This window comes from Canis aureus, chromosome 22, assembly GCF_053574225.1.
Source record: "Canis aureus isolate CA01 chromosome 22, VMU_Caureus_v.1.0, whole genome shotgun sequence".
Classification (NCBI taxonomy): Eukaryota; Metazoa; Chordata; class Mammalia; order Carnivora; family Canidae; genus Canis; species Canis aureus.
Window position 1 is genome coordinate 36772751 of NC_135632.1, and position 27720 is coordinate 36800470.

The 27720-nt window shown below is 36.3% G+C and overlaps 2 protein-coding genes across 7 annotated transcripts in view; one reads left to right on the top strand and one right to left on the bottom strand.

The window, feature by feature from the left end:
* AZI2 (5-azacytidine induced 2) overlaps positions 1-21540 on the bottom strand; it is a 36070-nt gene extending 14530 nt beyond the window's left edge. Inside the window, exons 1-5 of the mRNA XM_077865527.1 lie at positions 21048-21540; positions 8341-8561; positions 6796-6921; positions 6239-6338; positions 4985-5133 (exon numbers count right to left, since the gene is read on the bottom strand). Coding sequence (XP_077721653.1) covers positions 4985-5133; positions 6239-6338; positions 6796-6921; positions 8341-8556 — 591 coding nt within the window. The 5' untranslated portion in view covers positions 8557-8561; positions 21048-21540. The remainder of the gene's footprint in view (positions 1-4984; positions 5134-6238; positions 6339-6795; positions 6922-8340; positions 8562-21047) is intronic.
* Positions 21541-21615: 75 nt separating this feature from the next.
* The window catches only part of ZCWPW2 (zinc finger CW-type and PWWP domain containing 2), a 146142-nt gene continuing 140037 nt past the window's right edge, over positions 21616-27720 (top strand). For 4 of the 6 annotated variants that reach the window (XM_077865531.1, XM_077865530.1, XM_077865534.1 and 1 more), the window contains exon 1: positions 21616-21746. The gene's annotated coding sequence lies outside the window, so the exon portion shown is untranslated. Of the gene's footprint in view, positions 21747-24403; positions 24561-27720 lie in introns of those variants that run through there. The other 2 variants (XM_077865529.1, XM_077865533.1) reach the window with 2 other exon arrangements.

Consider the following 27720-nt stretch of genomic DNA (forward strand, 5'->3'; position numbering starts at 1 on the left):
GAGCTGGAGGCATAGCAGACTTTCCTAACACAGAGAAACAGACAAAATTGAGGATTATGTCCCCCAAAAAAGAAGGATAAGATCATGGAGAGCTAAACAAAACAGAGGTAAGTAATATGCCTAATGGAGAATTTAACATAATGGTCATAAAGATACTCACTCACTGGACTTTTAAGGTCCTCCACCTCAAGGAGACCCTTAAAAAAGTGCTAGAAACCATAAAAAGTAAACAATCAGAAATTAATAACTCAACAGCTGAAATTAGAAATGCACTAGGTAAAACAGCAGACTACAGAAAGCAGAAAAAAGGATGCACGACCTGGAGGACAGAGTAATAGAAAGCAATTAAACTGAAAAGAAATTAGATTTAGGAAAATCAGTGATGACATCAAGTGTGGTAACATTACCATAACAAGGCTACCATAAAGAAAGAAAAGGAGGTAGAAAAGCTGAAGAAGTAAGAGGTGAAAACCCCAAATCTGGGAGAAGAAACAAATCCAGATATAGGAGGCACAGAATGCCTCCAATAAAATCATCCCAACTGGTCCACAACAAGACAAACAGTAACTAAAATGGCAAAAAGTAGTGATAATGATCAATTTTAAAAGTAGCAAGAGGAAACATAAGAAATATGAAGAATTGTTAAGCTAATATTATGAAAAATATGCCAACAAACTAGAAAACCTAAAAGAAATGGAGAAATTCCTACAAACATATAATCTCCCAACACTTAATCAGGAAGAAGTAGAAAATTAGAACAATTACCAACAATGAAATTAAATAATTAATCAAAAAATTCCCAACAAAAAAAAAAAAAAAAAAAAAAAAATTCCCAACAAACAAAAGTCCGGATTAGATGGCTTCACAGGCATTACACTAAACATTTAAAGAATTAATACATATTCCTCTCAAACTATTCCAAAAATTAGAAGAGAAGGGAAAGCTTCCAAATTAATTCTAAAAGGCCAGCATTACCCTGATATCAAAACCAGATAAAAACACTACAAAAAAAAGGGAGCTGTAGGCCAATATCACTAATAAACATAGCTGCAAAAGTCCTCAACACAATACTAGCAAACCAAATCCAAAAATACATTACAAAAATCATAAACCATGGTCAAGTAGAATTTATTCCTGGGATGCAAACAATGGTGGTTCAATATTCCCAAATCAATCAACCTGATAAATCACATGAACAAAACAAAGAATAGGGATCCCTGGGTGGCACAGTGGTTTAGCGCCTGCCTTTGGCCCAGGGTGCGATCCTGGAGACCCGGGATTGAATCCCATGTCGGGCTCCCAGTGCATGGAGCCTGCTTCTCCCTCTGCCTGTGTCTCTGCCTCTCTCTCTCTCTGTGTGTGCCTATCAGAAAAAAAAAAAAAAAATTAAAAAAAAAAACAAAGAATAAAAACCATATGATCATTCCAATAGATGCAGAAAAAACATTTGACGAAATTTATATCAATTCATGATAAAAATCCTCAAAAGTATAGAGGAAACATACCACAAGCCAAAGGCCATACCAAAGGCCATATATGAAAAACCCATAGTTATTATCATATTCAAGAGTAAAAAACTGAGATCTTTTCCCTTAAGGTCAGGAACAAGACAAAGATGTCCACTCTCACCACTTTTATTCAACATAGTGCTGGAAATGAGAGCCATAGCAATCAGACAAGAAAAACGAAAAGGCGTTCATATTGGTAAGGAAGAATTAGACTATCATAACTTGCAGATGACATGATACTGTATGTAGAAAACCTAAAAGACTGCACCATAATCTACTAAACTACCATAAACTACTAAAACTAATAAATGATACTGAAGGAGCAGAAAAAATTAGGAAAACAATTCTATTTACAACTACCCAAAAATAATAAAATACCTAGGAATAAACTTAACCAAGAAAGTAAAATACCTTACTCTGAAAACTATAAAACACTGATGAAAAAAAGTTGAAGATGACACAAATAAATGGAAAGATATTCCATGCTCATGGATTGGCAGAACTGTTAAAATGTTCACACTACCCAAAGCCATCTACAGATTTAATGCAATCCCTATCAATATGCGAAGAGACTTTTCAGAGAACTAGACAAATTATACTAAAATTTGTATGGAACCACAAAAGACCCTGAATACCCAAAGCAATCTTGAGAAACAACAACAAAGCTGGAGATATCACAATCTCAGATTTTAAGATATACAACAAAGTTTAGTAATCAAAACAGTATGGAACTGGCACAAAAATAATACACACAGATTAAACAGAACAGAGGGCTCAGAAATAAACCCATACTTATATGGTTAATTAATCTTTGACAAAGGAGGCAAGAATATGCAATGGGAAAAAGAGAGTCTCTTCAACAAATGGTGTTGGGGAAACTGGACAGCTATATGTTATATGCAAAAAAATCAAACTGGACCACTTTCTTGTATCATTAACAAAAAGAAACTCAAAATAAATGAAAGACCTAAATGTGAGATCTGAAACCATAAAAATCCTAGAAGAGAGCACAAGCAGTAATTTCTGACACTGGCCACAGCAACATTTTTTTGTATGTCTCCTTTGGCAAGGGAAACAAAAGCAAACAAACTACTGGGCTACATCAAAATTAAAAACTTTTGCACAGCAAAGGAAACAATCAACAAGGCTACAAGACAACTTATAGAATGGGAGAAGATACTGGCAAATGACATATCCAGAAAAGGGCTAGGATTCTTGAACATATTAAGAACTTATACTAGTCAATACCTAAAAAATAATCCAATTAAAAATTGGCAGAAAATATGAACAGACATTTTTCCAAAGACATACAGATGGCCAAAAGATACATGAAAAGATGCACAACATTACTCATCATCAGGAAAATGCAAATCAAAATTTTATAATGAAACATAACCTGACACCTGTCAGAATGGCTAAAATAAATAATATCTCCTTTGATAAGGAGAAAAAGGAACCCTCAAACATGTTGGTGGGAATGAAAACTGGTGTAGATGCTTTAAAAACAGTAAGGAGGTTCCTCAAAAAGTTAAAAATAGAACTACCATGAGTCCGTAATTTCACTACTAGGTATTTACCCAAAGAACATGAAAACACTAATGGAAGGGTATATGCACCCCTATGTTTACTACAGCATTATCTAAAATAGCCAAGATATGGCAGCTGTTCCACTGTCCATCAATACATAAACACAGAAAAAGAAGATGCAGTATATATGTCTATGTGTGTGTGCATATATATATAAGGAACTATTACTTAGCCTTTATGGAATCTTGCAATTTGCCACAGCATGATGAATCTAGACAATACAATGCAAATAAGCAAAATAAGCCAGTCAGAGAAGGACAAATACCACGATTTCATGCATATGTAGAATTTAAAAAATAACAAAGAAAAAAAGAGACAAACCAAAATATACTCTTAACTATTAAGAATGAATAGATGGTTATCAAAGGGGAGGTAGAAGGGAGGGGTGAAATATGTGAAAGAGATTAACAGTACACTTATGATGATGAGTCAGTAAGCTATAGAGTTATTGAATCACTATAGTGTACACCTGAAACTAAAATAACACCATATGTTAATTATACTAGAATTAAAAATTTTTAAAAATTAAAAAAGAAAAAGTATATAAACAAGCACCCAGCCAGCCAGCTAGCCAGTTAGCTTCTCATGGGACCATGACACCTAAGTTTGTGGGACAGGATGCTGGAAGCCTTTGAAGGAATGGTGATATGTAATCACAGGTTCAAAGCAGGGGAAATTAATTCCAGATGTCAAGTAGGAAAAGTATTTTGCCCTAATAGGAACTGACAATAATTTCTCTAGTGTTTCCCTTTTATTGGGTCTGGGGTCTTGAAATCAAGTTCTCACTGTCCAGTTTCGAGGAATTCATCCGGCCAAGACCAAGGTGGAATGCTATATTATTCTTAATGCCTAGCTCATTCGTAAGTTTTGGTCACCTTGAATAAAAACTATATTATAGAAGAGAGAAATGTCAGTTTCATTTAAGGACAGTTGGGATTTAGGGGCAATGTCCTGGCTAGCAGTCAGGGAGTATGGGAAGTAGTGTCTTTATCAGTTATTGGCATCCTAAAAGAAATCTGGGGTAGATGACACAGCTCCTCATGGGATTAGAATGCTCTGATGGGCAAAATGGTTAAGCTGACAAATAATTGTCTAACTGATTAACTTATTTAAAATACATGAGTGTATAAAATTGCTGTTGGACTGTAGACTACTAAACTTTTCTTGTAACAATTTCAAACTTTGCATTTGGTTCATTGTTCTCACACTGTTCTCTACCATTTCTTCTTTTTCTCCTCAGCACTGTCATGATATCTAAAAACTTCCAATCAAGTATGTTAGAACCCAATGTAAAGTATTAGCAAATAGACTTGAGAGGCAACTTGTGTTTTGGTGGATGACTTTAGGCTAACCATACTTTAGAAGCTCAGCAGAATTTTTTGTTTTTGCTTTTTTTCCCTCAATTTTAAAATCTCAGCTATTTGCTGAAAATTAAAGTTGCCCCCAAAGTATTAGATTTTTGAAAATTAGTAGACTCTGTCAGGTTTTTTGTTTGTTTGTTTGTTTTTCCCAGAATTATAAAAACTGAGTTGTCTCTTGTGGTGTCTACATTAACCAAATTATTAAAACGATAAAACTTGAGTACTCTTTAGATTTTATAGGAAAAAAGGACTTAAGGAAACTGAAGGAAAAGGAGTTTAAAAGGAACAGCTTTAATAAACTAGTAAATGAGCTTTTTAAAACGATAAAATTATATAATTCTGGGATTATGCTAAAAGTAAACAGTATATTAAATTTTAGACAAAATAGTTAAAAGGGAAGATAAAGGTAAATTTTTCAGAGAATGTAACTAAGTAGTTATATGTTAACTCTATGATTTAATCCTTAGTTATAAAACCTACAAATAGCATACACAGAATATTGAATTTCTCAATTTAATTCTGTAGTACCGTTTGTTTGGCTTTTTGTAGCTGTATTTTAAGGTCACTACATTCTTTCCTCATCAGTTCCAGCTCTTGTTCCAAACCATGGATCTTCAGGTCATAGCTCAACTTTTCCACCTCCCAGTTTGATGAAGGTGGATTTAAATTTCTTATCACTAAAAAAAAAAAAGGATGAACATTAAAATTGTTATTTCTGCTTTCTACCTTTGCATAATTCCATAAAGGTTATACTAGTGAAGTGCAGACAATATAAAAACTAATATAAAACATTCACAACTAATAGTTTTTAAAAAACAGTAATTACTTTAAAAGATCTATGCTAATGAGAATAAGAAATCTACCAATCTTATTTAAGAATGTACTAATCACCTCTACCCCTGATTTTCTGTTTAACGTACAAGTTTGTCAGTCTGGAACTTTAAAATATACAACACTAATCAAACACATGCTATAACTAGACAAGTCAAAAATATATAAGTCAAGGTTAAGACAGTGATAAAAATTAAGTGAAGTGAGGAAACTGAAGCTCATGTATCTAATCATTCCATCTAGTCCCTTCAGAGTATAAAGTATGACCATCAAGCCTAGAACATGAGGTCAAAACAATTTATTCATGAACATCTACTGTAGAAACTCAATACAACTGGATAGCGATTTACCTTTGACTTAGTTCTTCAGTCATTCTATCTAGAAAAATCCCCAACCAGCTACTGTAAGAGAGCTCATCTCAAATTCCTTATCAAAAGGTCTCTCTTAGATGCCTACTCTTCAGCTTGTTCCATCATAATGTTCATGGGAACAGGCCAATAACCATATGATCCAAAACCTATTTACTCCAGCATCTCATCTGTCCATTTTAACAACCTTCAGATATTTACAAGAAAAAAAAAAAGTTAATTGTAACTACTCCATGACAACCTATGAATGGGCAAAAAAAAGTTCAGTAGAAAGGAAAAGCCAGGACATACCAGCAGGCAAGACGTTTTTGACAAGGATGGAGTTCTACTTCATCACAAACTAACCCTGAATAAAAACCATCAAGTTTTCTCTAGGAAAAAATCAATTTATATCTAAGGGAAAGTTAAAAGGAATTGATATTTTGGTGAAAGCAGATCAGAGAAATTAATGTTAAGCCTAAAAATTGTAAAATAAGTTAAGACCTTAGCACACAGATATAGAAAACGGATAATGGATATAATACACATAAATGGAAAATTATATTGATTCCATTATAATATTTGTAACAAATAAGTGGCATACCCTGCTGAGTTTCCACCTCTGTCCTTAGCTGGAGGAGCTCTACTTCTTTAGATTGTAGCTGTTCATTCAATACTTTCAAAGATTCAGAGTTGTCTTTATTCTAGTTAAGTAGGGAAAATGCCAAATTACATTCAATAAAATCTATAGGTTGATATATATTAATTTTCAGGGATAAAAAAAAACAGATTTAGGCCTTTAAAAAGCAAGGTGGGAAAATGAACCCAGTTTTTCACGAATTTCTTTTCTTTTTCAAACTTAGGATATATTATTCACTGGCTTTTTTTTTTTTTTTTAAATACATTGACAATTTCTACCACATCATGATTTTTCAAAGTAAGTTAGTAGTGTTAGATATACTTAAGTCCTAAACATCATTACAGACTATATATATATATTTATTTTGTACAGAAATGTTACAAATATTACCATTAAAAATTCCTGTTTTTGCCTTAAGCATGTATATTTTCAATTTTTTATTTAATATTTCTCTTATTTCTAATTTTAAACTTCCTGAAGAAAACCCTTTTGCAATATATATTGTTTTCAAACCAACTTACCATTTTATCCAATTTGCTTTTCAAATTATCTCTATCAATGCAAACCTCTCGATATGCATGATAGGCTTTATTTACTTGTTCACGTCCCACAGAACTTGTTTCTTCATCTAATCGAGCTCCTATAAGCTAATGGTATAAAATTAGAAGAGAAAGCTTAAAGAAGGTATTCTACAAAACAAAACAAAAAAGAAGCCAGTTCTCTGATGGCTCCACACCTTTCTTTTCTTTGTAATGCAGGGATTATAACACCTGGACCATAATTAAGTAAACATTTTACTTCCACGGTTAAAATGCTTTACTGATTAAGAAAGCAAAAAAAAATACAGGTAAATATTTTTAAAGTCTTCTATTTTATGCTTTTACTTAATCAGTATTTTTCATTTTATAACATATATTAATTCATCATACTAATAGAGTACATCATTCTTTTACAGTACTTAGATGTTTTCCAAGCCAGTAGTATTTCATTTCCATCTTCAGGAAAAATGACAAGTTAGGGTAAACCTGGCTTTTTAAAGAATAAATGTGTTAGTTCATTAAATACTATATTATTCCAGGAGAGAAAGTATAGAATTATTGGTCACAAAGTACAGAAATATTTCCGGTATTAACTCTACCAAAACACATTTTTGTACTTAATTTTAAAATAAACATAACTACAAGCTTCAAAATGTTACCTCTTCTCACTCTTTCCGACTGTATCACAAATTTGATTACCCTTAAAGACAGTGCATAGGAATATCAAGAAATTATGATTTTTACAACTGACTTCATTTCTCTTACTTCTCCTAGATGAATCAAACTCTACCAAGCCTCATCCTAAAGCTTTTATAACAAGATAATTCATTTCCTTGGCAGCTATGAATCCATTTCCTTCCCTTTTGGGGAACCTGCTGTTTATAAAATATAAATACAATGATCTAATGTGAAGAAACATAAAACTAAGTAAAAACTTTAAAACACAAAAATAAAAGGATGAGTGATGAAAATTTCCCAGTACACAAAGCTAAGTGGATATGATTGATTTATAATGGCATCAGCTATCAAACTTATATATTCTATAACATTTAAGACAGGTTTCTGTATAGGAAAGCTAAACATATGACTTTAATTTATAAGTTAAAAGCATTATTCTGTGTGTTTAAGAACAAAAGAGAATATTGAGGGAAAGAAGATGTCACCCCTGGTGAAGATATTTTTAAACACTGAAACAATGTTACAGGAGCTTCCACCTTTGACATTTAATTTCTGTTGTTGGAATATCATTTTTTGCACAGATTTTGAAATCCTACATAAAATACACACAGTTTACAAACGTAAGGCAATCTGAAAAAAGAAGAAAAAAAATTCCAAGAAAAATATATTCCAAATCCTATTCTACAAATATTTAGATGTGTGAAGCACAATATGAGAAAGAAGTACAGTATCCAGAGTTTTGGGATTAGCAGTGAGTTATCCTTGGAAACTTAGTACAACAGAAAAATATTTAAAACTTCAAGTATTTTGAATTATTAAGTCATAAAATATAATGAAGATAGTAATTACCTTTTCTTCCAAAAATCTTATTCTTTTCTTTAAGAAAGAGTTTTCTTTCTCTGAATCCTTAAGTCGTTTTTTGATGTCTTCATATGCAGTGACGAGGGCAAAATGTGAAGCAACAGACTCATCTCCTGAATATATTGAGATTGGAGTCACTGTGTCCCTCCTTTGTGCTTTTTCATGATTCAGAATGCAGATATCATCTTCTACCAGTGCATCCATGACAGCTTTTTGAGAGAATATTAAAAAAAGGTCTCATTGAATAAAGGAGCAGAAAGAGAGATGTATTTAGAATAGTGAGGATACTGGGGTAATGTTTAAAAATTTCTGTTTCTTTTAGCAGCAGCATAACATAGTGGTGAAGAACATGGATTTCTGGAACCAGATTCTAGGAGGCGCATCCAACCACTACTTGGTGTCAGTGAAACTTTGGGCTTAATCTCTCTGCCTTGATTTCCTTATTTATAAAGTATAAGAAAGAATAGCAACTACTTCACAGATTTCTTAAGAATATTAAAAGAGTTGATACCTATAAAAGCATGTGAAAACAATCTAAGGTATTATTAGTAAGTTTTAGAAAAAGTCTGTAAGGACTTACATTTTTATAGGAAAAAACATTTTAAATATTTTATACCCATATATTTCTTCCTTACCAGTATTTCCACTTTCAGATGTAAGTAGTAAGTTTTACAGCTTCCCAAATTATAAATTCTCAGAAACTCTCCTGAGTACAAGACTATAGTATAGAAGTGTAATGCATCCTCCACTATATTTTTTCCATACCAGTAATTATGTTTGTTGTCCATTTGCAATAGAAGACAAAGGAATTAACGTTTCAGTACTCAATATGTCCCAGGTACCATGTACATTCTTTTAATATTATCTCATTTAAATTCATCCAAACAATTCTATGAGGTAGGTATCATCTACATTTTATAGGATCAAAGAGGGAAAGTAATTTGCCCAAGTTAAAGCCAGTAGATGTTAGTTAGCTCTGTGAGGGTACAGGTTATGTCTATTTTGCTCATCACTGTGTTCCCAACTTGTCATTGTGTGGAAGATGCCCAATAGATATTGGTTATTAAATGAAGAGTGGATGATGTAGGATTCAAATCACACCCTGACTCGAAAACCTAAGAGAAGTCAGTTACTTCAGTAGTTAGTGAATTTACTTGTTCTGTACATCCACTTTTGCTGTTAGGTTCAACATTACTTCTCCATCTGAGAGTTATGTTCCTGAAAAACACTGTGGAAGGAGAAATCGTACCTGAAACCTTTTAGGACCTCAAGGGAAAAACAGATAAGAGGGACTGCAGGTCATAAGAGAACCTCAAAAAATCCTTTTAAATACTTTTTAGTTTGAAATAAAACTCCAAATATAGCATTCTAAATACAGACTATCAATGGAGTTTCATTTATCTCAGATTAGTAATTAATGAAAAACATTTTTATTTATTCTTCTTTGTTTGACATAACATTTGATTGCTGTGTCAGTCACTGTTTGAAGAATTTTACAGATGAGGAAATTGAGGTAGAAGAAATTTAAGTTATTTTCCCAAGTAAAACAGTAAGCAATGAGATGTAAACATAGGTGATTAAGCCACAAAATCCATGTTTTGTTATGCCTACTTTTCTCCAAAACTTCTGACCTCCCTCCTTGTACCTAATCAACTACTGTGAAGACCATGTTGCTTTATTTCAGACAACATGAATATTAAGGAAAAGTGAATGTTTTTCATGGTTCTGATCTATCACTGTATCTTTTGTTTTACTGATTTTTATAATAGAAAGCTTCCAATTGTTCCCAACTAATGTCAGAATTTGGTATATGCAGCAATTTGTTTATATCTAGGATTACAGGAAGGGTAGGCAAAAATGAATCTATATACTACAATGTGAGTAGATGAAACCTATTATTCAATCTTTACCAACACCAACCTAAAAATTTCTAACCATATAGGACAACTCCTACTAAGTTAGAATCTATCCCACCCTATTAAGAAAGTCCAAAAATAAGAAAGGACTATGCTACCTACATATTCCCAAAAAGGTGGCAGATCCTCAAAACCATAATTAATTCCTGCTCCTTCTGGTGGAAGCTGTGCTTTGTTCTAGTGATGGAGAAAAAGTTTTCCTCCTTTAAAGGAGTTTATTTTCCCCTCTGTGAATTAAAATGTATTCCAAAATAACAGCAAACATAAATCATACCAATCACACTGCTGACAGCTGAAATGTTATTTCCTTTCCAAAAGGAAAGAAGATTCTCACACTGCAAACTGTAAATAATGCATATATATCTTCATATAAGACTTTCTCATACACATTATACCTTAAAAGTTTGACAAATAGAATAGTTGGTTAGTTAAGGGGTAGGATGCAGTGTAGTTTAGGGAGAGAGAAAAACTGTGTCCATTTTAGACATATGATTTCTCATATCTTAATATCCAACTAAATGGGCAGGATTTATCCAACTGGGACTTTTTTTTTCTAAAGACACACAAAAAAACAAGAAATAAGCATAAACTGCTCTACACAACAAAAGAGATGTCCCATAGATTGTGTACTTTAAGGATCAGGGCACGGAGGTTTAGAACTTTACACAAAGTTCTAACTAGTTCAGCTACGTGATTTCCTATTCATTTTTATCATGAAATAATAATTTACTCAGGGAGGAAAACCCGGTGGAAGACAGCTGTGCAGTAAAATAATTATAATACCATAAAGATAAGTAATATATTTGAAACAAGAGAAAATGCTATGCGAATTGAGAGTTGGGGAGGAGGAGTGGTTTTAAAAGAAGGTATCATAAAAAAGCAAAAAGCTCTTAGTCCCACACTCTTAGGTGAAAAGAATGGTTACTTTCATCGTACTTATAACTTCCATCGGGGAAACAAGTTCAAAGGCCTGAAAGAGAATGGGAAGAAGGTATGAAAAGGGAAACAGCAGAATGTGAAATAAAAAATAAATAACAGAAACAAACTGAGGTGCTCTTTTATAATAGAGAGACTATAGAATTTGGTCCTTATTCTATGTTAATTCAAGAGACCAGACATGATACAAGAATGTGAAGCTTATACAACATTTGTAAAATATACCTATAACCAAATGAATTACTTAGTTTATTGTGCTAAGTATTTTTAAAATATTATCCCCTTCAATTCTCATGATTACCATATGAGGTAGAAAATCATACTATAATCATTTCACAGATGAGAAAACTGGGGCCTGGGATGGTTATAAAGCTTAGCCAAGATCAGATGATTAGTATATAGCACAAGCACTTGGATTTCAGAGCCTGAACTATTAATATTTTTCCCTCCCAATGTATCCTTCACATACTTAAATTCATCAAGAACTATATAACTGGGGAGGGGGGGAGGGTGCGCGCCTGGATAGCTCAGTTAAAGCCACTAACTCCTGATCTCAGCTCAGGTCCTGATCTCAGATTCCTGAGATAGTGCCCACCCCACCACCATCAACCTATCCCTCCCATCCCACTCCCACTCCCCCAGCTCAGCAGGGAATCTACTTTTCTCCCCCTCTCTCTGACCCTCCCTCCCTCATGTGTGCACATATGTGCATTATCTCTCTCTGAAACAAACAAAACAAAAAGAACCACAAAACTTTCGATGAACCCCTTAAAAGGTTTTTATTTACCTTAGATGGAAGGAGGTATACTGATGTAACAATATCACATACACAGTATAACTGGTCTTTTTTAGGACAAAATGAATAGTGAGACTGGATTATTTTATATATTTAAATCTACTGCTGAAAGTAAAAGTGATTTATTTTTAAATCACTAAAAAGTTGCATATGGGGACACCTGGGTGGCTCAGGGGTTGATCATTCCCTTTGGCTCAGGGCATGATCTTGGTCCTGGGATGGAGTCCCACACTGGGCTACCTATGGGGAGCCTGCTTCTCTTTCTGCCTGTGTCTCTCATGAATAAATAAATAAAAATTTTTAAAAGCTACATATGGTGTCCTCTCCAAATATGAGAAAGTATTATTTGGATATAAAAGCTTCTTCCAAGTTTTATACTATTATTCTATATATGTAGTTATTATGCTATAAACATGACTTGGAATGCATTGGAAAGCAGCATGAAGACTGCTTATCTGTCCTTAAAATTGTAAATGAAATAGTCATACATTAAAACACACCCAAGAGGTGCATGGATGACTTGGTTGGTAGACCATGAGACTCTTGATCTTGGGGTTGTAGGTTTGAGCCCCACACCAGGTGTACAGACTACTTAAAAATAAAATCTTAAAATACTCCCAAGATTAAATCTAGTATCACAGATATGTATACAATTTTAATGTTTTAAAATAACTGAAAGTTAAATTTGCCATAAAATGAAAAAGGAAAATTTGATTCTTATCTTGGCCAAAATAAATGTGAAATCATGTAAGCATCAGAAGTATTAAGGCTTATGTTACTCTGTATAAACTGGACTTAAAGAAATTAAAAGATGTAGGGCCAAAGAAAATTGTATCTTAGAAAGGTACAAAAAAACAACAAGGCAGTTATCCCATTATATAAATTATTATACTGAAAGGAAAACTGCTGGCCAAGTAACAAAGTAGGTTATGTTTTAATTGCTTATGTAAGCATCCCTTCTCAACCTTATTTCTTGTAAAGGGAGCTGCAGTAGTCTGCCTCACAGTAAAGTATGATTCAGTATTTTTAACATCTAACATTTGGGAAAACTTATCCTATACTCATCTAACCTTATTTACCATTACTTAAACTACCTTCAAATAACAAGCATGTGCTTGATCTTTAAAAAGTGTCATAAGCAGAATATTATCAAGATTAGAATCAACAAAAGACTAGATAATATTTTTAAAAATCTAGCAGGAATTGAGAGCCTTAACTTATAAACTCAACAAGTGTCAAAATATTACCCAAAGACAAGATTAAGTGGACCTGTCTTGATCATAAAAATCAGTAATAAATATATTTCACATCAAAATGCCACACACACACACACACACACACACACAAACACACACTGTAAGAAACTGGAGGTGACCCAGAGCAGTTTGACACAGTGAAATGTCGACCACTGCCTCAGAATCACTTGGCGCTCTCTTCAAAATACTGATTGCTGGCCCAAGACGATAATATAGAAGATCCTGAACTCAACTCTTCTAGGAACAAACCAAATCCACACCTATTTTTAGAGCAATCACTCCGGAAGAACTGAGGCCTGACTGAATAACAAAAGATACACCACACAGAGAATGGCAAGAGAAACAGAGACACCATAACAAAGGGAAGCCCCACCGTGGCCACTGCAAAGTGCAGTGTAGAGGGATACTACAGGAGATGGTGAGCAGATTTGTCTGCCCTCTTGCACAAAGAAAAAAAAAAAGTCATGACCTTGTAAGGGCTATAGGAAATAAAAGAACCAGCCAAAGCTGCTGGAACTCTCTGGGTTGGGAGATTGGTAAGTGCCACAGTCTACATTCCTCTTCCACCTTGATAATGTAGACAGGAGCAGAATCCAGGTACCCTAGCTGGCCTACTGCCTCAGTGGGCTTCAAGTCCTTAAGCGCACACTGGGCTACCCCTGGTCAGTGCTCACAACAGCTCAAGACTTCTTGCCAATGTGACAGAGGCACAAAATTCAATATCCATTCTTGGTAAGAAACTTCAACAAAGTAGGAATAGAAGGCACACATGCTGCAACATTTTAAAGGTCATATATGAAAACCTCATAGCCACCATCATATTAAAGAATGAAACACTGAGAGCTTTTCCCCTAAGGTCAGGAATAAGACAAGAATGTCCACTGTCACCATTTTTATTCAACATAGTACTGGAAATGGCAGCTACAGCAATCAAACAAGAAAAAGAAAAGACATTCAAATTTCTAAGAAAGAAGCAAAACTATTACTACTCGCAGATGACATGATACCTAAATACTCCAATAAAAACTACTAGAACTGATAAATGAATTCAGTAAATTTGCAGGATACAAAAATCAATGCACAAAAGTCTGTTCATTTCTATACATGATACTGTCTTCATTTCTATACATAATTCTATACAGATACTGAAAAATTCCACCATAAACTACTAAAACTGATAAATTAATTCAGTAAGGTTGCAGGACACACAATCAATATATAGAAATCTGCTGCATTTCTGTACACTAATAATAAAGTAGCAGAAAGAAATTAGGGAAATAATACCATTTACAACTACACCAAAAGTAATAAAATACCTAGGAATAAATTTAACCAAGGAAGTGAAAGATCTTATTCTGAAAACTATAAAACACTGATGAAAAAAAGTTGAAGATGACACAAACAAATGGAAAGATACTCCATGCTCATGGATTAGTAGAACAACCTGTTCAAATGTTAATACTACCCAAAGCCATCTACAGATTTAAAGCAATCCCTATCATAATACCAAGAGACTTTTCAGAGAACTAGACGAATTATACTAAAATTTGTATGGAACCACAAAAGACCCTGAATACCCAAAACAATCTTGAGAAAGAACAACAAAGCTGGAGATATCACAATCTCAGATTTCAGGATATAATACAAAGCTCAGTAAACCCAACAACAAAAAAAAAAGACACAGAATAAAGAACCCAGAAATAAACCCACACTTATATGGTCAATTAAGAATATACAATAGGGAAAAGACAGTCTTCAAATAAATGGTGCTGGGAAAACTACACAGCTATTGCAAAAGAATAAAACTGGACCACTTTCTTACACCATACACAAAAATAAACTCAAAATGGATTAAAGACCTAAATGTGAAGCCTGAAACCATAAAACTACAAGACAACATAGGCAGTAATCTCTTTGTCATTGGCATTTGCAACATTTTTCTAGATATGTCTCCTCAGGAAAGGGAAACAAGAGCAAAAATAAATTACTGAGGCTACACCAAAATAAAAAGTTTGCATAGCAAAGGAAACCATCCACAAAACAGAAAGGCAACTCACTCAATGGGAGCAGAGATTTACGAATGACATATGTTAAGGGGTTAATATTAAAAATAAATAAGTAATTTATATAATTCAACACCAAAAAATCCCAAATAATATGATTAAAAATTGGGCAGAGGACCCGAATAGACATCTGTCCAAACAAGACAAACGGATGGCCAACAGACACATTCAAAGATGCTCAACATCACTAATCATCAGGGAAATGCAAATCAAAACCACAATGAGGTATCACCTTACCACTGTCAGAAAAGCCATTAACAAAAAGACAAAAAATAATAAGTGTTGGCCAGGATGTAGAAAAAAGAGACCCAAGTGCAATGCTGCTGTAAATGCAAACTGGTGTAGCCACTTTGAAAACAGTATGGAGGTTCCTCAAAAAATTAAAAATAGAAAAACCATACGATCATTAACTCAAAAAAAAAAAAAAAAAGAAAGAAAGAAACACTATTTGAAAAGTTACATGCATCCCTATGTGTACTGTACTATTATTTACAACAGGCAAGATATGGGAGCAACCTAAGAGTCCACTGATGGATAAATGGATAAAGAAGATATGGTACACACACAATGGAATATTACTTAGTCATAAATAAGAATGAGACTTTGCCATTTGTGACGACACAGCTAGATCTAAAGGACATCATGCTAAATGAAGTTAAGTCATACAAAAACAAATTCTATATGATTTTGCTCAAATGTGGAATCTAACAAAACAAACAAAAGCAGAAACAGACCCAGAGAAATACACAGAATTGATGGTTTCCAGAGGGGAGGGGATGAGGGAAGACCAAATGGATGAAGTGGAGTGGGAGGTACAGGCTTCCAGTTACAAAATGAGTAAGTCCAAAAAAAAAAACAAAAAAAAAACAAAAAAAACAACAACACACACACAAAATAAGTCACAGGATGAAAGGTACAGCATAGTCGATGCTACTCTAACAGCATTGTATGGTGACAGATGGTAGGTATACCCGTAGTAAACACAGCATAATGTATACAGTTGTTAAATCACTATGTTATACACCTAAACTAATGTAACATTCTGTGTTAACTACATTTCAATAAATAAATAAAATGATAATGGAAAACAAAGAAATACTGATTGTTAGCACTACAGAACTATGCAATACATCTAATAAATCTAGGGTGAATATCAAGCTGAACTTGCAATAATCATCCCATGTGATTTTTAAGTTCCTATCCAATTTGAAAGCCACTACTCTAAAGTGGCTACTATGTGATCTACAGAATTCCAATTGTAACTACTATTCTTAAACATTTGTGGGCATAGTTAGTTCTGTATTATCAATTGGTAAACATCACCTAATTTGTGCGTGGAGATTTTGTTCTTAATACTATAGAAAACAACTTTATGTTCATCTCTCTCTTTTCAAAACAGTATAGGAGAATCAGATATTTATCTATAGGAAATATATCTATATAATTACGCAAATATTTCATATATTTGGACTTCAACTTTTTCTTCTTAGAGGTTTACATAAAGAAAATATATAAAAGAGTAAAAAGGCTTAAGGTGATGGGCACTTGGGTGGCTCAGTCAGTTGAGCATCTGACTCTTGGATTTTGGTTCAGGTCATCAGGATCCTGAGATTGAGCCCTGAGTTGGTCTCCATGCTGGGTGTGGAGCTTGCTTAAGATTCTCTCCTTCTGCCACTCCCCCTCCCACCCCCCCACCCCCAAAATGCTTGCATGTGCACTCTTTCTCTTAAAAAGGAAAACAAAAACAAAAAGGGGGGCTAAGGTGAAAGATGTTGACGTTTATTGATAAGAACAATGAAATTCCCAAGAATGATTAAAAGGTGTTCTGGTCAGCCAATTCCAGTGTGAAGGGGAGTTGTTTCCACATTATCAACAAGCAATGCACTGGACATCAGCTGGGTAGCCTAAATTCAATTCCAATCTGATGTTATCTACCCAGAGAGAGCAACATATTCCACAGATAAAGGGCCTGCTCCCACAAAACTGCCCTCTATTTTGGATGCTAACTGTAAGCCTAGGTTGTTACCTGTGCTTCTGACCATACAGAAACATGGGATGAGGTCCTGAACAAAGCAGCTTCTGTCCTTCTGGCATTTGGGGCTGGCATAATGGCATGTGAAAATGTTCTGGAAGCTCTCTGAACCCTCTTCTTCTTGGGTTTTAACAGAGGCTTCCTTACATAGAAATGATTAAATCACTGGCAATTGATTAAAATTCCAGCTCCCTCTCCCAACATTGGTGGGACTGAAAACTTCAACCCTCTAATTATAGGACTGGTTTCCTTGGCAATCAGCTCCCATCCTTAGTTGCTGTCCAAAAGTCACCTCATTAATACAAATTAAGTCTTGGTAGAAAAGTGCTTGTTATAAATAAAGAAGACATGCATTTCACCTTCATGGCTCTGAAACAATTTCAGTAAAAGAGGTGAAGAGAGAGAAAAAAAAAAAAAGGTGAAGAGACCAAATATTGTGACGAAAGATGATTCTATAGCTCTTACCCTCAGGAAATTCCAAGAGCTTTGGGAGCTTAGGGCCAAGAACTGTGGATGAAAGCCAAGTATATATGAGAAATAATGAAATATACATTTCTTATAAGTCACAAGATTGCAATGATAATGGAGAAAGGGCACAATTTGCCAGGTAAGATGGGTAGAAGAGAGCAAGAGTAGTTTTCTAAGGGAGAGACAAAGAAAAGAAAGATTCAAACACTGCAAGAATTATTTTAGAAAATCTTAAACTTCAATCTTTACTACAATCAACATTAAGAGGACCCTGACTCGAGACATGCTATACATATATATGAATATATAGGCTTGTGAGATACTAGAAAACACAGAAATATGTTCTGACACCAGACAGGTCTTTCTCTTCCCCAGGAAAAAATATGATTATCCTGTCATATTTCATCATCATAATATTTGCCATATTCATTCACCACTTACCATGTACCAGGCACTAGTGCTACCAAATGCAATTTCCAGCTTCTCAGGTAGTTACTATTATACTAATTTATAAACAAAGTCTCAGAAAAAAATGAAGTACCTTACCTACAGCTATATAAGCAATCAGTGGCAAAACTGAGATGTGAACTCAGGTAAGTTATCATCTAAATTTGTGCTCTTAATACAACATTCTGAGAGGCAATACAACATGGATTCAGATTTTCTCCAATAAGAATCTGACCAGAGATTCAAAAACCCAGATTCTAGTCTATAATCTGCCACCTTGATTACTGCATGGTTTACCTCTCCAGATCTAAATTTTCCCAACAAAATGACAGGGTTGAACTACATCACTAAGATGCCACCTTCCTAAATTGTAAAGGTAAAATTCAATGCAAATATAGAATGGCAACCTAAACAGAAGGAATTCTAGGGTTGGAATTAAGGACTATTTAGTAGGCTCTTTCCTCTATTCTACATTGCATCCTGAACTAAACCTCTTATTTTCATCATCGTTCTACCTCTGAAAAGCTAGAATATCCCTAATCTATTTCACAGGATCAGTCAAGATCTCTTCACGTCTTCAATGACGTGTCTTTCCGAAGGATTAAGTATTAATGGAGGCAAACAGACCAACACTTCCCTCTTTCTCGCTCTCTTTTTTTTTTTTTTTTTAAAGACTATATTTATTTTAGGTGAAAGGGTAGGGGTAGAGGGAGAGAATCCCAAGCAGACTCCTCACTGAGCATGGAGTCCAACTCAGGGCTTAATCTCAGAGCCCTGAGCTTATGACCTGAGCTGAAAACAAGTCTAGCTCAACTGACTGAGCCACCCAGGCACCCCCCACCCCCACTTTTAAAATATTTTATCTGTTTGTTTTTAGAGAGAAAGAGCACCCAAGTGCACATGTGACAGGGAAGGAGGGGAGGGAGATGGGGGACAGAGAATCTCAAGCAGACTCCCGCTGAGCTTGGAGCCCTACACCAGGCTCAATCTCACAACCTTGATTATGACCTGAACCTAGAGTCCAAAGCTTAACCAACTGAGCCACCCAGATGCTCCTTTGCTCCCTATTTTTAATTAAATAATTAGGGGCAGGAATGGCCTAACTAGTTTATAAAAAAAGAACAATCTAGTGACTTTTTCAAGATTCTGTTACTCCATCTATGTACTTCAGAACTCAAATGCCCTGTATAATTCAGTGAATGTCCAAAATGTACTCAGTATCCGATATACAATATGCAAAAACTCCATTCTCATTTCTGTAACTCTGAGTTATGTCACTAAACTGCAGTAATCCAAAAGAAGTGTTACGGCTAGGGAATCATAAAATTTTTTCAGGGTTAGAATATGTATGAAGAGCACTTTTTTCAACATTTTCATAAAGTAACCTATCTGGATGGAATGGAGCACTTACATACACTACATGTTACTATTATTAGCAGTAATTACTCTCTAATAGAGATAAGAAAACTACCTTAATCCAGAATGTAAATACAAGAAAGAAAAAATAAATTACATTGGTTCTATTCGTGGATTATGAAAAACGTCATCACATTTCATTTAATAATCGTAAAAAGCTCACTGTAGGTAATTAATATTTACCGAGTGTTTATGATAGGTCAAGCAGCTTTTAGGGGAACTACCTATTTGTTTTTCATAACAATTCATTAATTCTAAGACCTCTGGTGTGGGCAAGAATTTCCTGTTACCACAGGTGGATTGAAAGACAGGCAAAGGTTCCAAAGTGAGAAAGCCAGGACTGTAAAACTGTAAACCAGCCAGCTGACTCCAGAGCCAGCATGCTTTAGTGCCTTGGAGATATGAAGGAGAGGTTTAGTCTCCGACCCAGTGTCAAGTGGGTAAACTGAAAAATTTGATCTTGAGTTAATGTTCTGACTTAATCCAGTGCATTTCCCATTACACCTTCCCATTCTATTATAACCAATATCACATTAAAATTTCCTAATGACCTTGTGAGTTTTGTACCATTCCTAATTTACAGTTGAAGTGGAGAGTGATCACAACAGGTTGGGAAACTAGATATGGCAAGTTTAGAGAATCAGCACTTAAATGCGTTGAGATCTTGAGCAATCCTATCTAAAATTCCATAGTAGGGGGGGAAAAGGCTCCCATGTTTAAGAGGCACGGACCAATTCCAACCCTAGTACTTCACTCTCTTCCATCATCTTGGCATATCTCCTACAACACAGGCTGGAGCAGTTTATATTTCAACTTCTATTACAGTTTCAGTGAATATTTTATTTCACTTTCGAGTATGTGAGTTCCTTATCTACAGGGACGAGAGTTCGCCTACCGTGCACGTATGTAGTAGTCACTCAACAAATGATCGAAAATCATGCCGAATATACAGGTTACACACTGCAGAAACGACGAATACCTACTGACGAATACTCGACAATAGACAAGAGGCTGAGGTTCGCTGCCCCAGGCAGGACCGTCCTAGCCGCACGTCCCTCTTTCGTTTCCGATATAAATGCAATTTCAATGAATGAAATAGAAGTAAAGGCGCCGCAGTAATTCAGAGTACGGGAAGAAAATAACCGATAGGGAGAAATAGCGTGGACGATCAAGTAGGGAGGGCCTGGAGCAGCCAGCGTGCAAAGGTGACAGGAGTAAGGGATGCCCGGGGTGGGCTGCGCCCTACGCAAAGGAGGGGACCCGGGCTTGCGAAGAAAATGACGTGTCTTTCCGAAACAGCAACGGCAGCAGGGGTTGGTCCTGGCACCGCCCGCACCCCTAGCCCGGCAGAAGCGAGTCACTCACCCCGAAGACAGGCTACGTAGGGCCGCCCCCAGGGCCGCCGAGTTTCGATTCCCCAGTGTTTGGAAACCGACCGAAAACAAACCGGGTCGCCAGGGGTCACCACGGGCTTCCGGTTTCCTCGAAGACACCGCCGCTTCCCCAGAGAAGGCAGACGCTCCGGGAACGCCGCGGAGGAATTCCCATTTCTTAAGCTTTGGCTGCGCCGCAACGGGCGCAGCCCGGCCCGTCCGCTGGGGCTCGGGAGGTTCTGGAAGGAGGCACAACCCGAAGCAGGCGAGGCCGAGCCGCTACCAAAGAAAGCCCGTTACCCAGCAACACGCGCGCGCCACCCGGGCGCTCCGGCGCCCGCCTCCTCAGCTTCCGCTTCGGCTGACAGCCGCGTCGCGTTCCGCGGAGGGGAAGCGTGGATGAGGGGCGCCGCAAGGGCGGAGGAGCAGCGAACGGCCGGAAGTGGGGCTCCCTCTGTCCTTCGGCTGGGAGCCGAGACCGCGCGAGCAGACCGGAAGTCGGGCCGAAGGGAGCCGAGAGGGCGTTCCCGAAGCCGGGGCTTTGAGGGAAAGGGGCGGTGGGGGTGGGGGTGGGGGTGGGAGGAGGAGAAGGGGGGCGCGGCGTACTACGTGTCCCGTGAGCCTCCGCGGCGGGGCGGGGCGGTGGCGCGGCGACGCCCGGAGGCGGAGGCGGAGGCGGAGCTGGACTTGGGTAAGCATTTTACCCGCCGCTGTGGGGGTCAGTTTTCGGCCTTCCTCCAGCGAGTCCTTTGCGTTCGGCGTCCGCTTGGGGGTCCCCGAGCGTGTGTCGTGCGTGTTGGGTCCGCGCAGGAGCGCCCTTCCGTGTTTCTGCCTCTGCGGCCTCCCTGAGGCCCGCGGCGGGGCAGCTAACGACGACGCGTCCGGGGCGGCGGAAGGAAGTGGTTGCAGCCCCCCGTCCGCCTCCTGGGCGCTGCCGCGGAGCTGCGTGCCGTCGTTGGAAGCGCAGACTCGGCCAATGACTTCCTCAAGGTCCCATAGTTCCTCAGCACGGTGTTCTTTAAAAAAAAAAAAGAAAGAAAAAAAAAGAAAAAAAGAATATCTAATTGATTGAGTTAGGGCAAAGCTCTGGGAGGTGGGGATGGCACGCGGCTGCCACAGCGTTGCTACCGCCTCAGATTGTTTCTAGATGAAGGCTCAGCCGCGGCGTCCCCGACTGAACTCCTTACTGTCTTTGCTGGGCGCAGCCCGGTAGAACCCCTCGAGCTCTGGGGCTAGTTCTGGTTGAAGATGAATGAATAAACGAGAAAATGGCAGTTGGAGACCGTTTCTCTTCATTAACCACCAACTGGCAACAGTGACGCCCCTCGCCGCCCCCTCACAGAGTTATTTTGTCGCCTGGAGGCTTCAATAGGTGTCCCGTTGGGGGAGGGGCTCACAGCGCGTTTGAACTCGTCAGCCCACCAGTCCGCTCTGATCAGAGAATGGACTTTGTTGTTGTTGTTGTTGGCCTTTTCGGTTCAAGCAAAGTTCGCAACTATGAGAACAACAACAACAAAAGCCACACGCAGCTTAAAGTTACGTCGTATTTTTTAAATATTTTCAAATCTAAATATAATAAGATCATTTGCTTTCAATGCATCCGGCAGGGGCATGGAAAAGAGCAGTGCTTTTGATATTTTGGATATGGAATCATTAATTTTTTATTGCCTTGGTAATGCGCTTTGCGAATTTAAAGGCAGGCCGCCCGCCGAACTGGATGTTTTGGCTAGTAAGAGTTTTGAGGAATATTCGCAGAATCGGCCGAGGCACCTTAGATCATCAGAAATAAGATGATAATCTGGTTTCTAATTAGTAAACATGGAAATGTTTTCTGTTTTCAACCTTCATTCACAATTTAGAATAATTCTGAGGCTTGTCGAGAAATAAGGGAAATGCACTTTTATCCTTCCTAAGGAGAAAATGGCTTAGCCCATTATTTTAAAGTTTATCCGATGCGAGTCTATTTTTATTTTAAAATGCACGCCTCCTTACTATAATTATGAAAAAGGTGGGGTCTTAGCAACAAAATTATCTTTGTGTTAAAATTATTTTCTCCCATACCTCCTCACACCTGGGCCCCCAGGAAAAAAATGCGCACACACACACACTAAAGGTTACGAACTACCTGAAGTCGTGACCTGATACACTGTATATCCAAAACTGTGTTTTCTGAAGCGACAGTCTTCAGAAGGGGAGGGGTCAATTAGGTATCCCTAATCCTTAACCTTAGAAGGTACGGGGAAGATTTCAGTACATACCCTTTACATAAATGATAGCTTAAGGGTGCTAATTCTCAGGTTGTCCACTTGCATGTTTTCTTCCCTAAAATTGATCTGCCTCAGAGTGTGCCTGAATCAGACACATTTCTCCCTTCCTCTTTGGTAATTGTCCCTCTCCCACTCAACAAATAAAGCAATACCTTTAATCTGACCTAAATCTGTTTAGAAAGTGAGTGATTCTAATGACTGGGTAGCTCATGCTTTTGCAAAAATGGCAGTTTCCAAGGGCCTTGAAAAATATTACAGGATTTAATTGAGTTGTCAGCTGACCATTAAAAATAATTTTTGATGACATACCTCTGTGATTTTTGGTACATAGCTTAGTAATTAAAAATAATGATTACTATTATAACCAGAAATCCTTCTGCTCCCAAATACTTGGAATGGAAGAATACAAAATAGAAGAACAACTTAACCTGTTTCTTTCTAGCAATGAATAGTATTCATCCTCCATACATGACCTAAGTGGGTGTTGAGGGGAGAAGATCCTATTTCCTTATGAGATGCATTTTCAATAATAACTGACTTGATATTTTATAATGATCATAATTTGTAATATGTTATTTGATCAGTAGTAGTCTAGTAATGATAACAATACTAAGGAAAATTTTTAGAACTTATGTTCTCAGGAATTTGAAAATATTTCTTTGTTGTCATTAGAGGAAAATGTTATAGGATGGTCAGTTTAAAATATTTTCAAACACTAAGATGTTAGGATAAACTTATGGGAAAGAAGTGAGATAAAAATATGAACTCAAGGAGAAAAGGACTGATAATCAAGTTCCTAACTGTAAAAAGAGAGCTCGGTCATGTGCTTTATGATGAGATGAATAATAATGGGTATCAAATTACTATGGTGTTTACATTTCATGTATAAAAGTGTAATGCTACAGTCTCTAGTAACTAGCTTTGTTCTGGACAATCTGTGCTTCTTAATAACTTTTGACTTGAAGTGCTTTGCATTCAATTAGCTTCTGACAGAGCTTTCATTTCTTAAAAAATAAAATGTGAATGTCATAGTTGTAAGCACAGTAACTAAGTGTAGTGATTTTCTTTTGAAAACATATAGGTGAAGAAAATTTTGATAGCCCTGGAAAGTCCTAAAGTAGAAGAAATATAAGGACAGCTAACAGAACAGCAACAGAGAAGCCAGAATGGAGTTAGTAGACTGTACAGAGAAAGAAAAAAGACCTAGTGGAAGGAATCCTATACTCTTATTAAATGAAGTAAGAACAATTGTCCTCTGAGCCTTGACAGTATACCCTAGCTTTTGGGGATATCGATTCATTAATTTGTTGCGAAATTAACAAATACTTAGCACCTACCATATGCTAGACATTGTGTTAGGCATTGAAATGAAACAGGCAAAATGACTTTTTAATGTATAAAAAAGTAAAATCTATCACAGGGAAATCAGTCACATAGACAAAGACCTATGTGAAATTCAACAAAATGACAAGCAATTCCCTCCCATTAATTTTTTAATGATAATTTCTATATGTGCCTATGAAAAAATTTTTTTCCTATTTAAAATGGAGGAAGAAATAACTCTGAGGCTTTTACGTGTTCACTATAAAAACCAAGAAGAGACAAAGTCAAGTTTGTTGGAGGAAAGACATTTTATAAAGCTACCAAGTAAAATGAAAGGATGACATTAAGCTTCTCTAAGATCTGTAGAAAAAATTAAGCTAGATTTTTAAAATAGATTATGAAGTAAAGGGAAAGTAAAGAGAGAAATTTCCAAACCCATTACACAACCCATACAAGAGTGAAATTGTTGAATTTATAGTAGTTGCAAAGTTAAAGACATAATTTCCTAGTGTAGATTTTTAAATGGTCTATGAATAGTACATTACTTCTTTAAAATACAAAAAAATACATGTTTTTAATTCACTGATAATCATTTAATCTATAATCATTTTATATCAATCCCTCGTGGCTTTAAAAAGCTCCTCCCTCTCATCCCATAGCCAATCTGTTCCTGCTTTTATGGATTCTACTCCTTAGCTATCTTTCAAATTCTGTTTATAATCCCTACTGTTCTACAGTCTCCTATTTGTACTATTTTAATAGTTCCTTCTAATTAGTTTTTTTCTTTTTTTGGTTAGCTCATTCTTTATATGGATATCTAAATTATCTTTTCCCATTGTAAATATTACCATTACATTTCTCCTCTTAAACTGGTAAAATGACTCCTTAGCGTGTTTTAGAAAGCCATTCTTAAACTAGCCCAGCCTATTTTTCACCAGCTCCTAGAAACATTGCCAACTCAAGCATTGAAATTGGGTATCTTTGTTCATGTAGGTAGCATTCAGCTGATACTGATTATGATCTTAGATGCTTTTTTTTATCATTGATATTACTTAAAAATTTTTTAATTCTCAGTTAATTCGGGAACCCTGGAAAGATTCTCTAACATCAATTTGAGAATTATGGCTCTACTTAATATTTGTCTTGGAGTGGAATCACATTTTGGGACCCTGGGTGACTCAGACCTTGATTTTGGCTCAGGTCGTGATCTCAGGGTCCTGAGTTGGGTGGAGCCTTGCATCAGGCTTCATGCTGGGTATCGAGCCTGCTTAAGATTCTCTGCCTCTGGGGATCCTTGGGTGGCTCAGCGGTTTGGCGCCTGCCTTTGGCCCACGGCGCGATCCTGGAGTCCCGGGATCGAGTCCCGCGTCGGGCTCCTGGCATGGAGCCTGCTTCTCCCTCTGCCTGTGTCTCTGCCTCTCTCTCTCTCTCTATGTCTATCATGGATAAATAAATAAATCGTCCCTCTTCTGCTCTCTCTCTCTTCTTTCTTAAGGATTTATTTATTTGAGAGAGAGAACTAAGCAAGTGTGGAGAGGGGCAACAGGAGAGAATCCTCAGGCAGACACGGCCCCCACCCCCCCCGAAGATCATGGTGCCGACAGGGGGCTCCATCTCACAACCCACAAGATCAAGACCTAAGCTGAAACCAAGAGTTGGATGCCTAAACAGCTGAGCCACCCAGGCACCCCCTCCCTCAAAATAAACAAAGACCAAAAATTGAAATAACATTTAGAAGAGGATCTTGTATCATGGTATCAGAAAGATAATGGATAATGGATATCCATGAAGATAATGGATATCATCAGAATATATCGAGTAACAGTTTTTTGTTACTGCATCATAATTTTTTTAGAGTATGTAGCAGAAGGGTATCATTATTTTGACACCAAGTGTTCCATAGTGAAATCAAAGCTGTTTTGTTTCCTTTGTGCCTAAAATTTAAAAAAAAAAAATTTTTTTCTCCAAAAATCATCCTAAACTAATACCAAAGTTCTTAGTTGTTCTTCTAAATCTTCATAATGAATTGCATTGCTACTTGTATGTTATTGGTAGGAGTGATTAAGAAAAATTCTTATCTCATCCTACCAGTACTTTTTCTGGAATAATCCAAAGTTTCAATTTCAAGAAGTGTTTCTTTTATTTCTGCAACAAGACAGTTTGATATATTTATTATCTCAAATGAACTAATACGCTTCAAATACCTTTGTTAGATAATATAGAAGTTTAAAGATCAGAGATAAGGCAGAACTAGAAATACCTGGAAATACTTAACTCTACATTGAAAAAAACCATTGATATGTTGACCTTAATGACTGAGATGACTGCTCAAAACTAAGAGTTTTAGAAGCCAAATTATCTCTTTATTATTTTTCAATTTTGATTTTTGGTACTGTTTAGATGAAAATGAAATAAGTACATCTACACCAAATCTTAAGTGGGGAACTTATTAGCAACAGAAATACAAATTAAATTATCAGTAACACTTACATTCATGAAAAGTGTAATTACTTTTTGACATTGAGTTTATCATTCACTAAGTACATCATTCACTAATATGGAATATTTAATATTTTGGTCAATATTTTTTATAAAAGTTATGAAACATAGGCCAAAAAGTCTCAAGAGAATGAAAAAAAAATTTTTTTTTTGGTCTATGCAACTAGGTAGAGGACAATTACAGTTTTCTAGATAGAGCATGCTCATCTAAAAAAAAAAAATACACATATGGAGATCTTTTATTGAGGAGAAAAATATGGCTTGGGTTGAGGATAAAAAGAGGCCAGGGGAAGAATCTGTGCATCTTGATATTAAGTAAATCAGCAGAATATTCCATAATCCTTATTCTCTAAAAATAAAGCAACAACAAAAATCTTTAAAAGATTATAAATATCTTTCATTTTTATAAAAACTGAGATTTTTTTCAATTTTTTCAAAAGAAATATACAGCAATAAGGAAATTGACAATTATAAAATATAGGATTAGTCATATTTATATGATGTGTTTATGAAATGTTCCTTTAGTTAAGTAGAGAAAGTGTGCCTTTTTCCGTACATAACTAGATTATGTCAGTC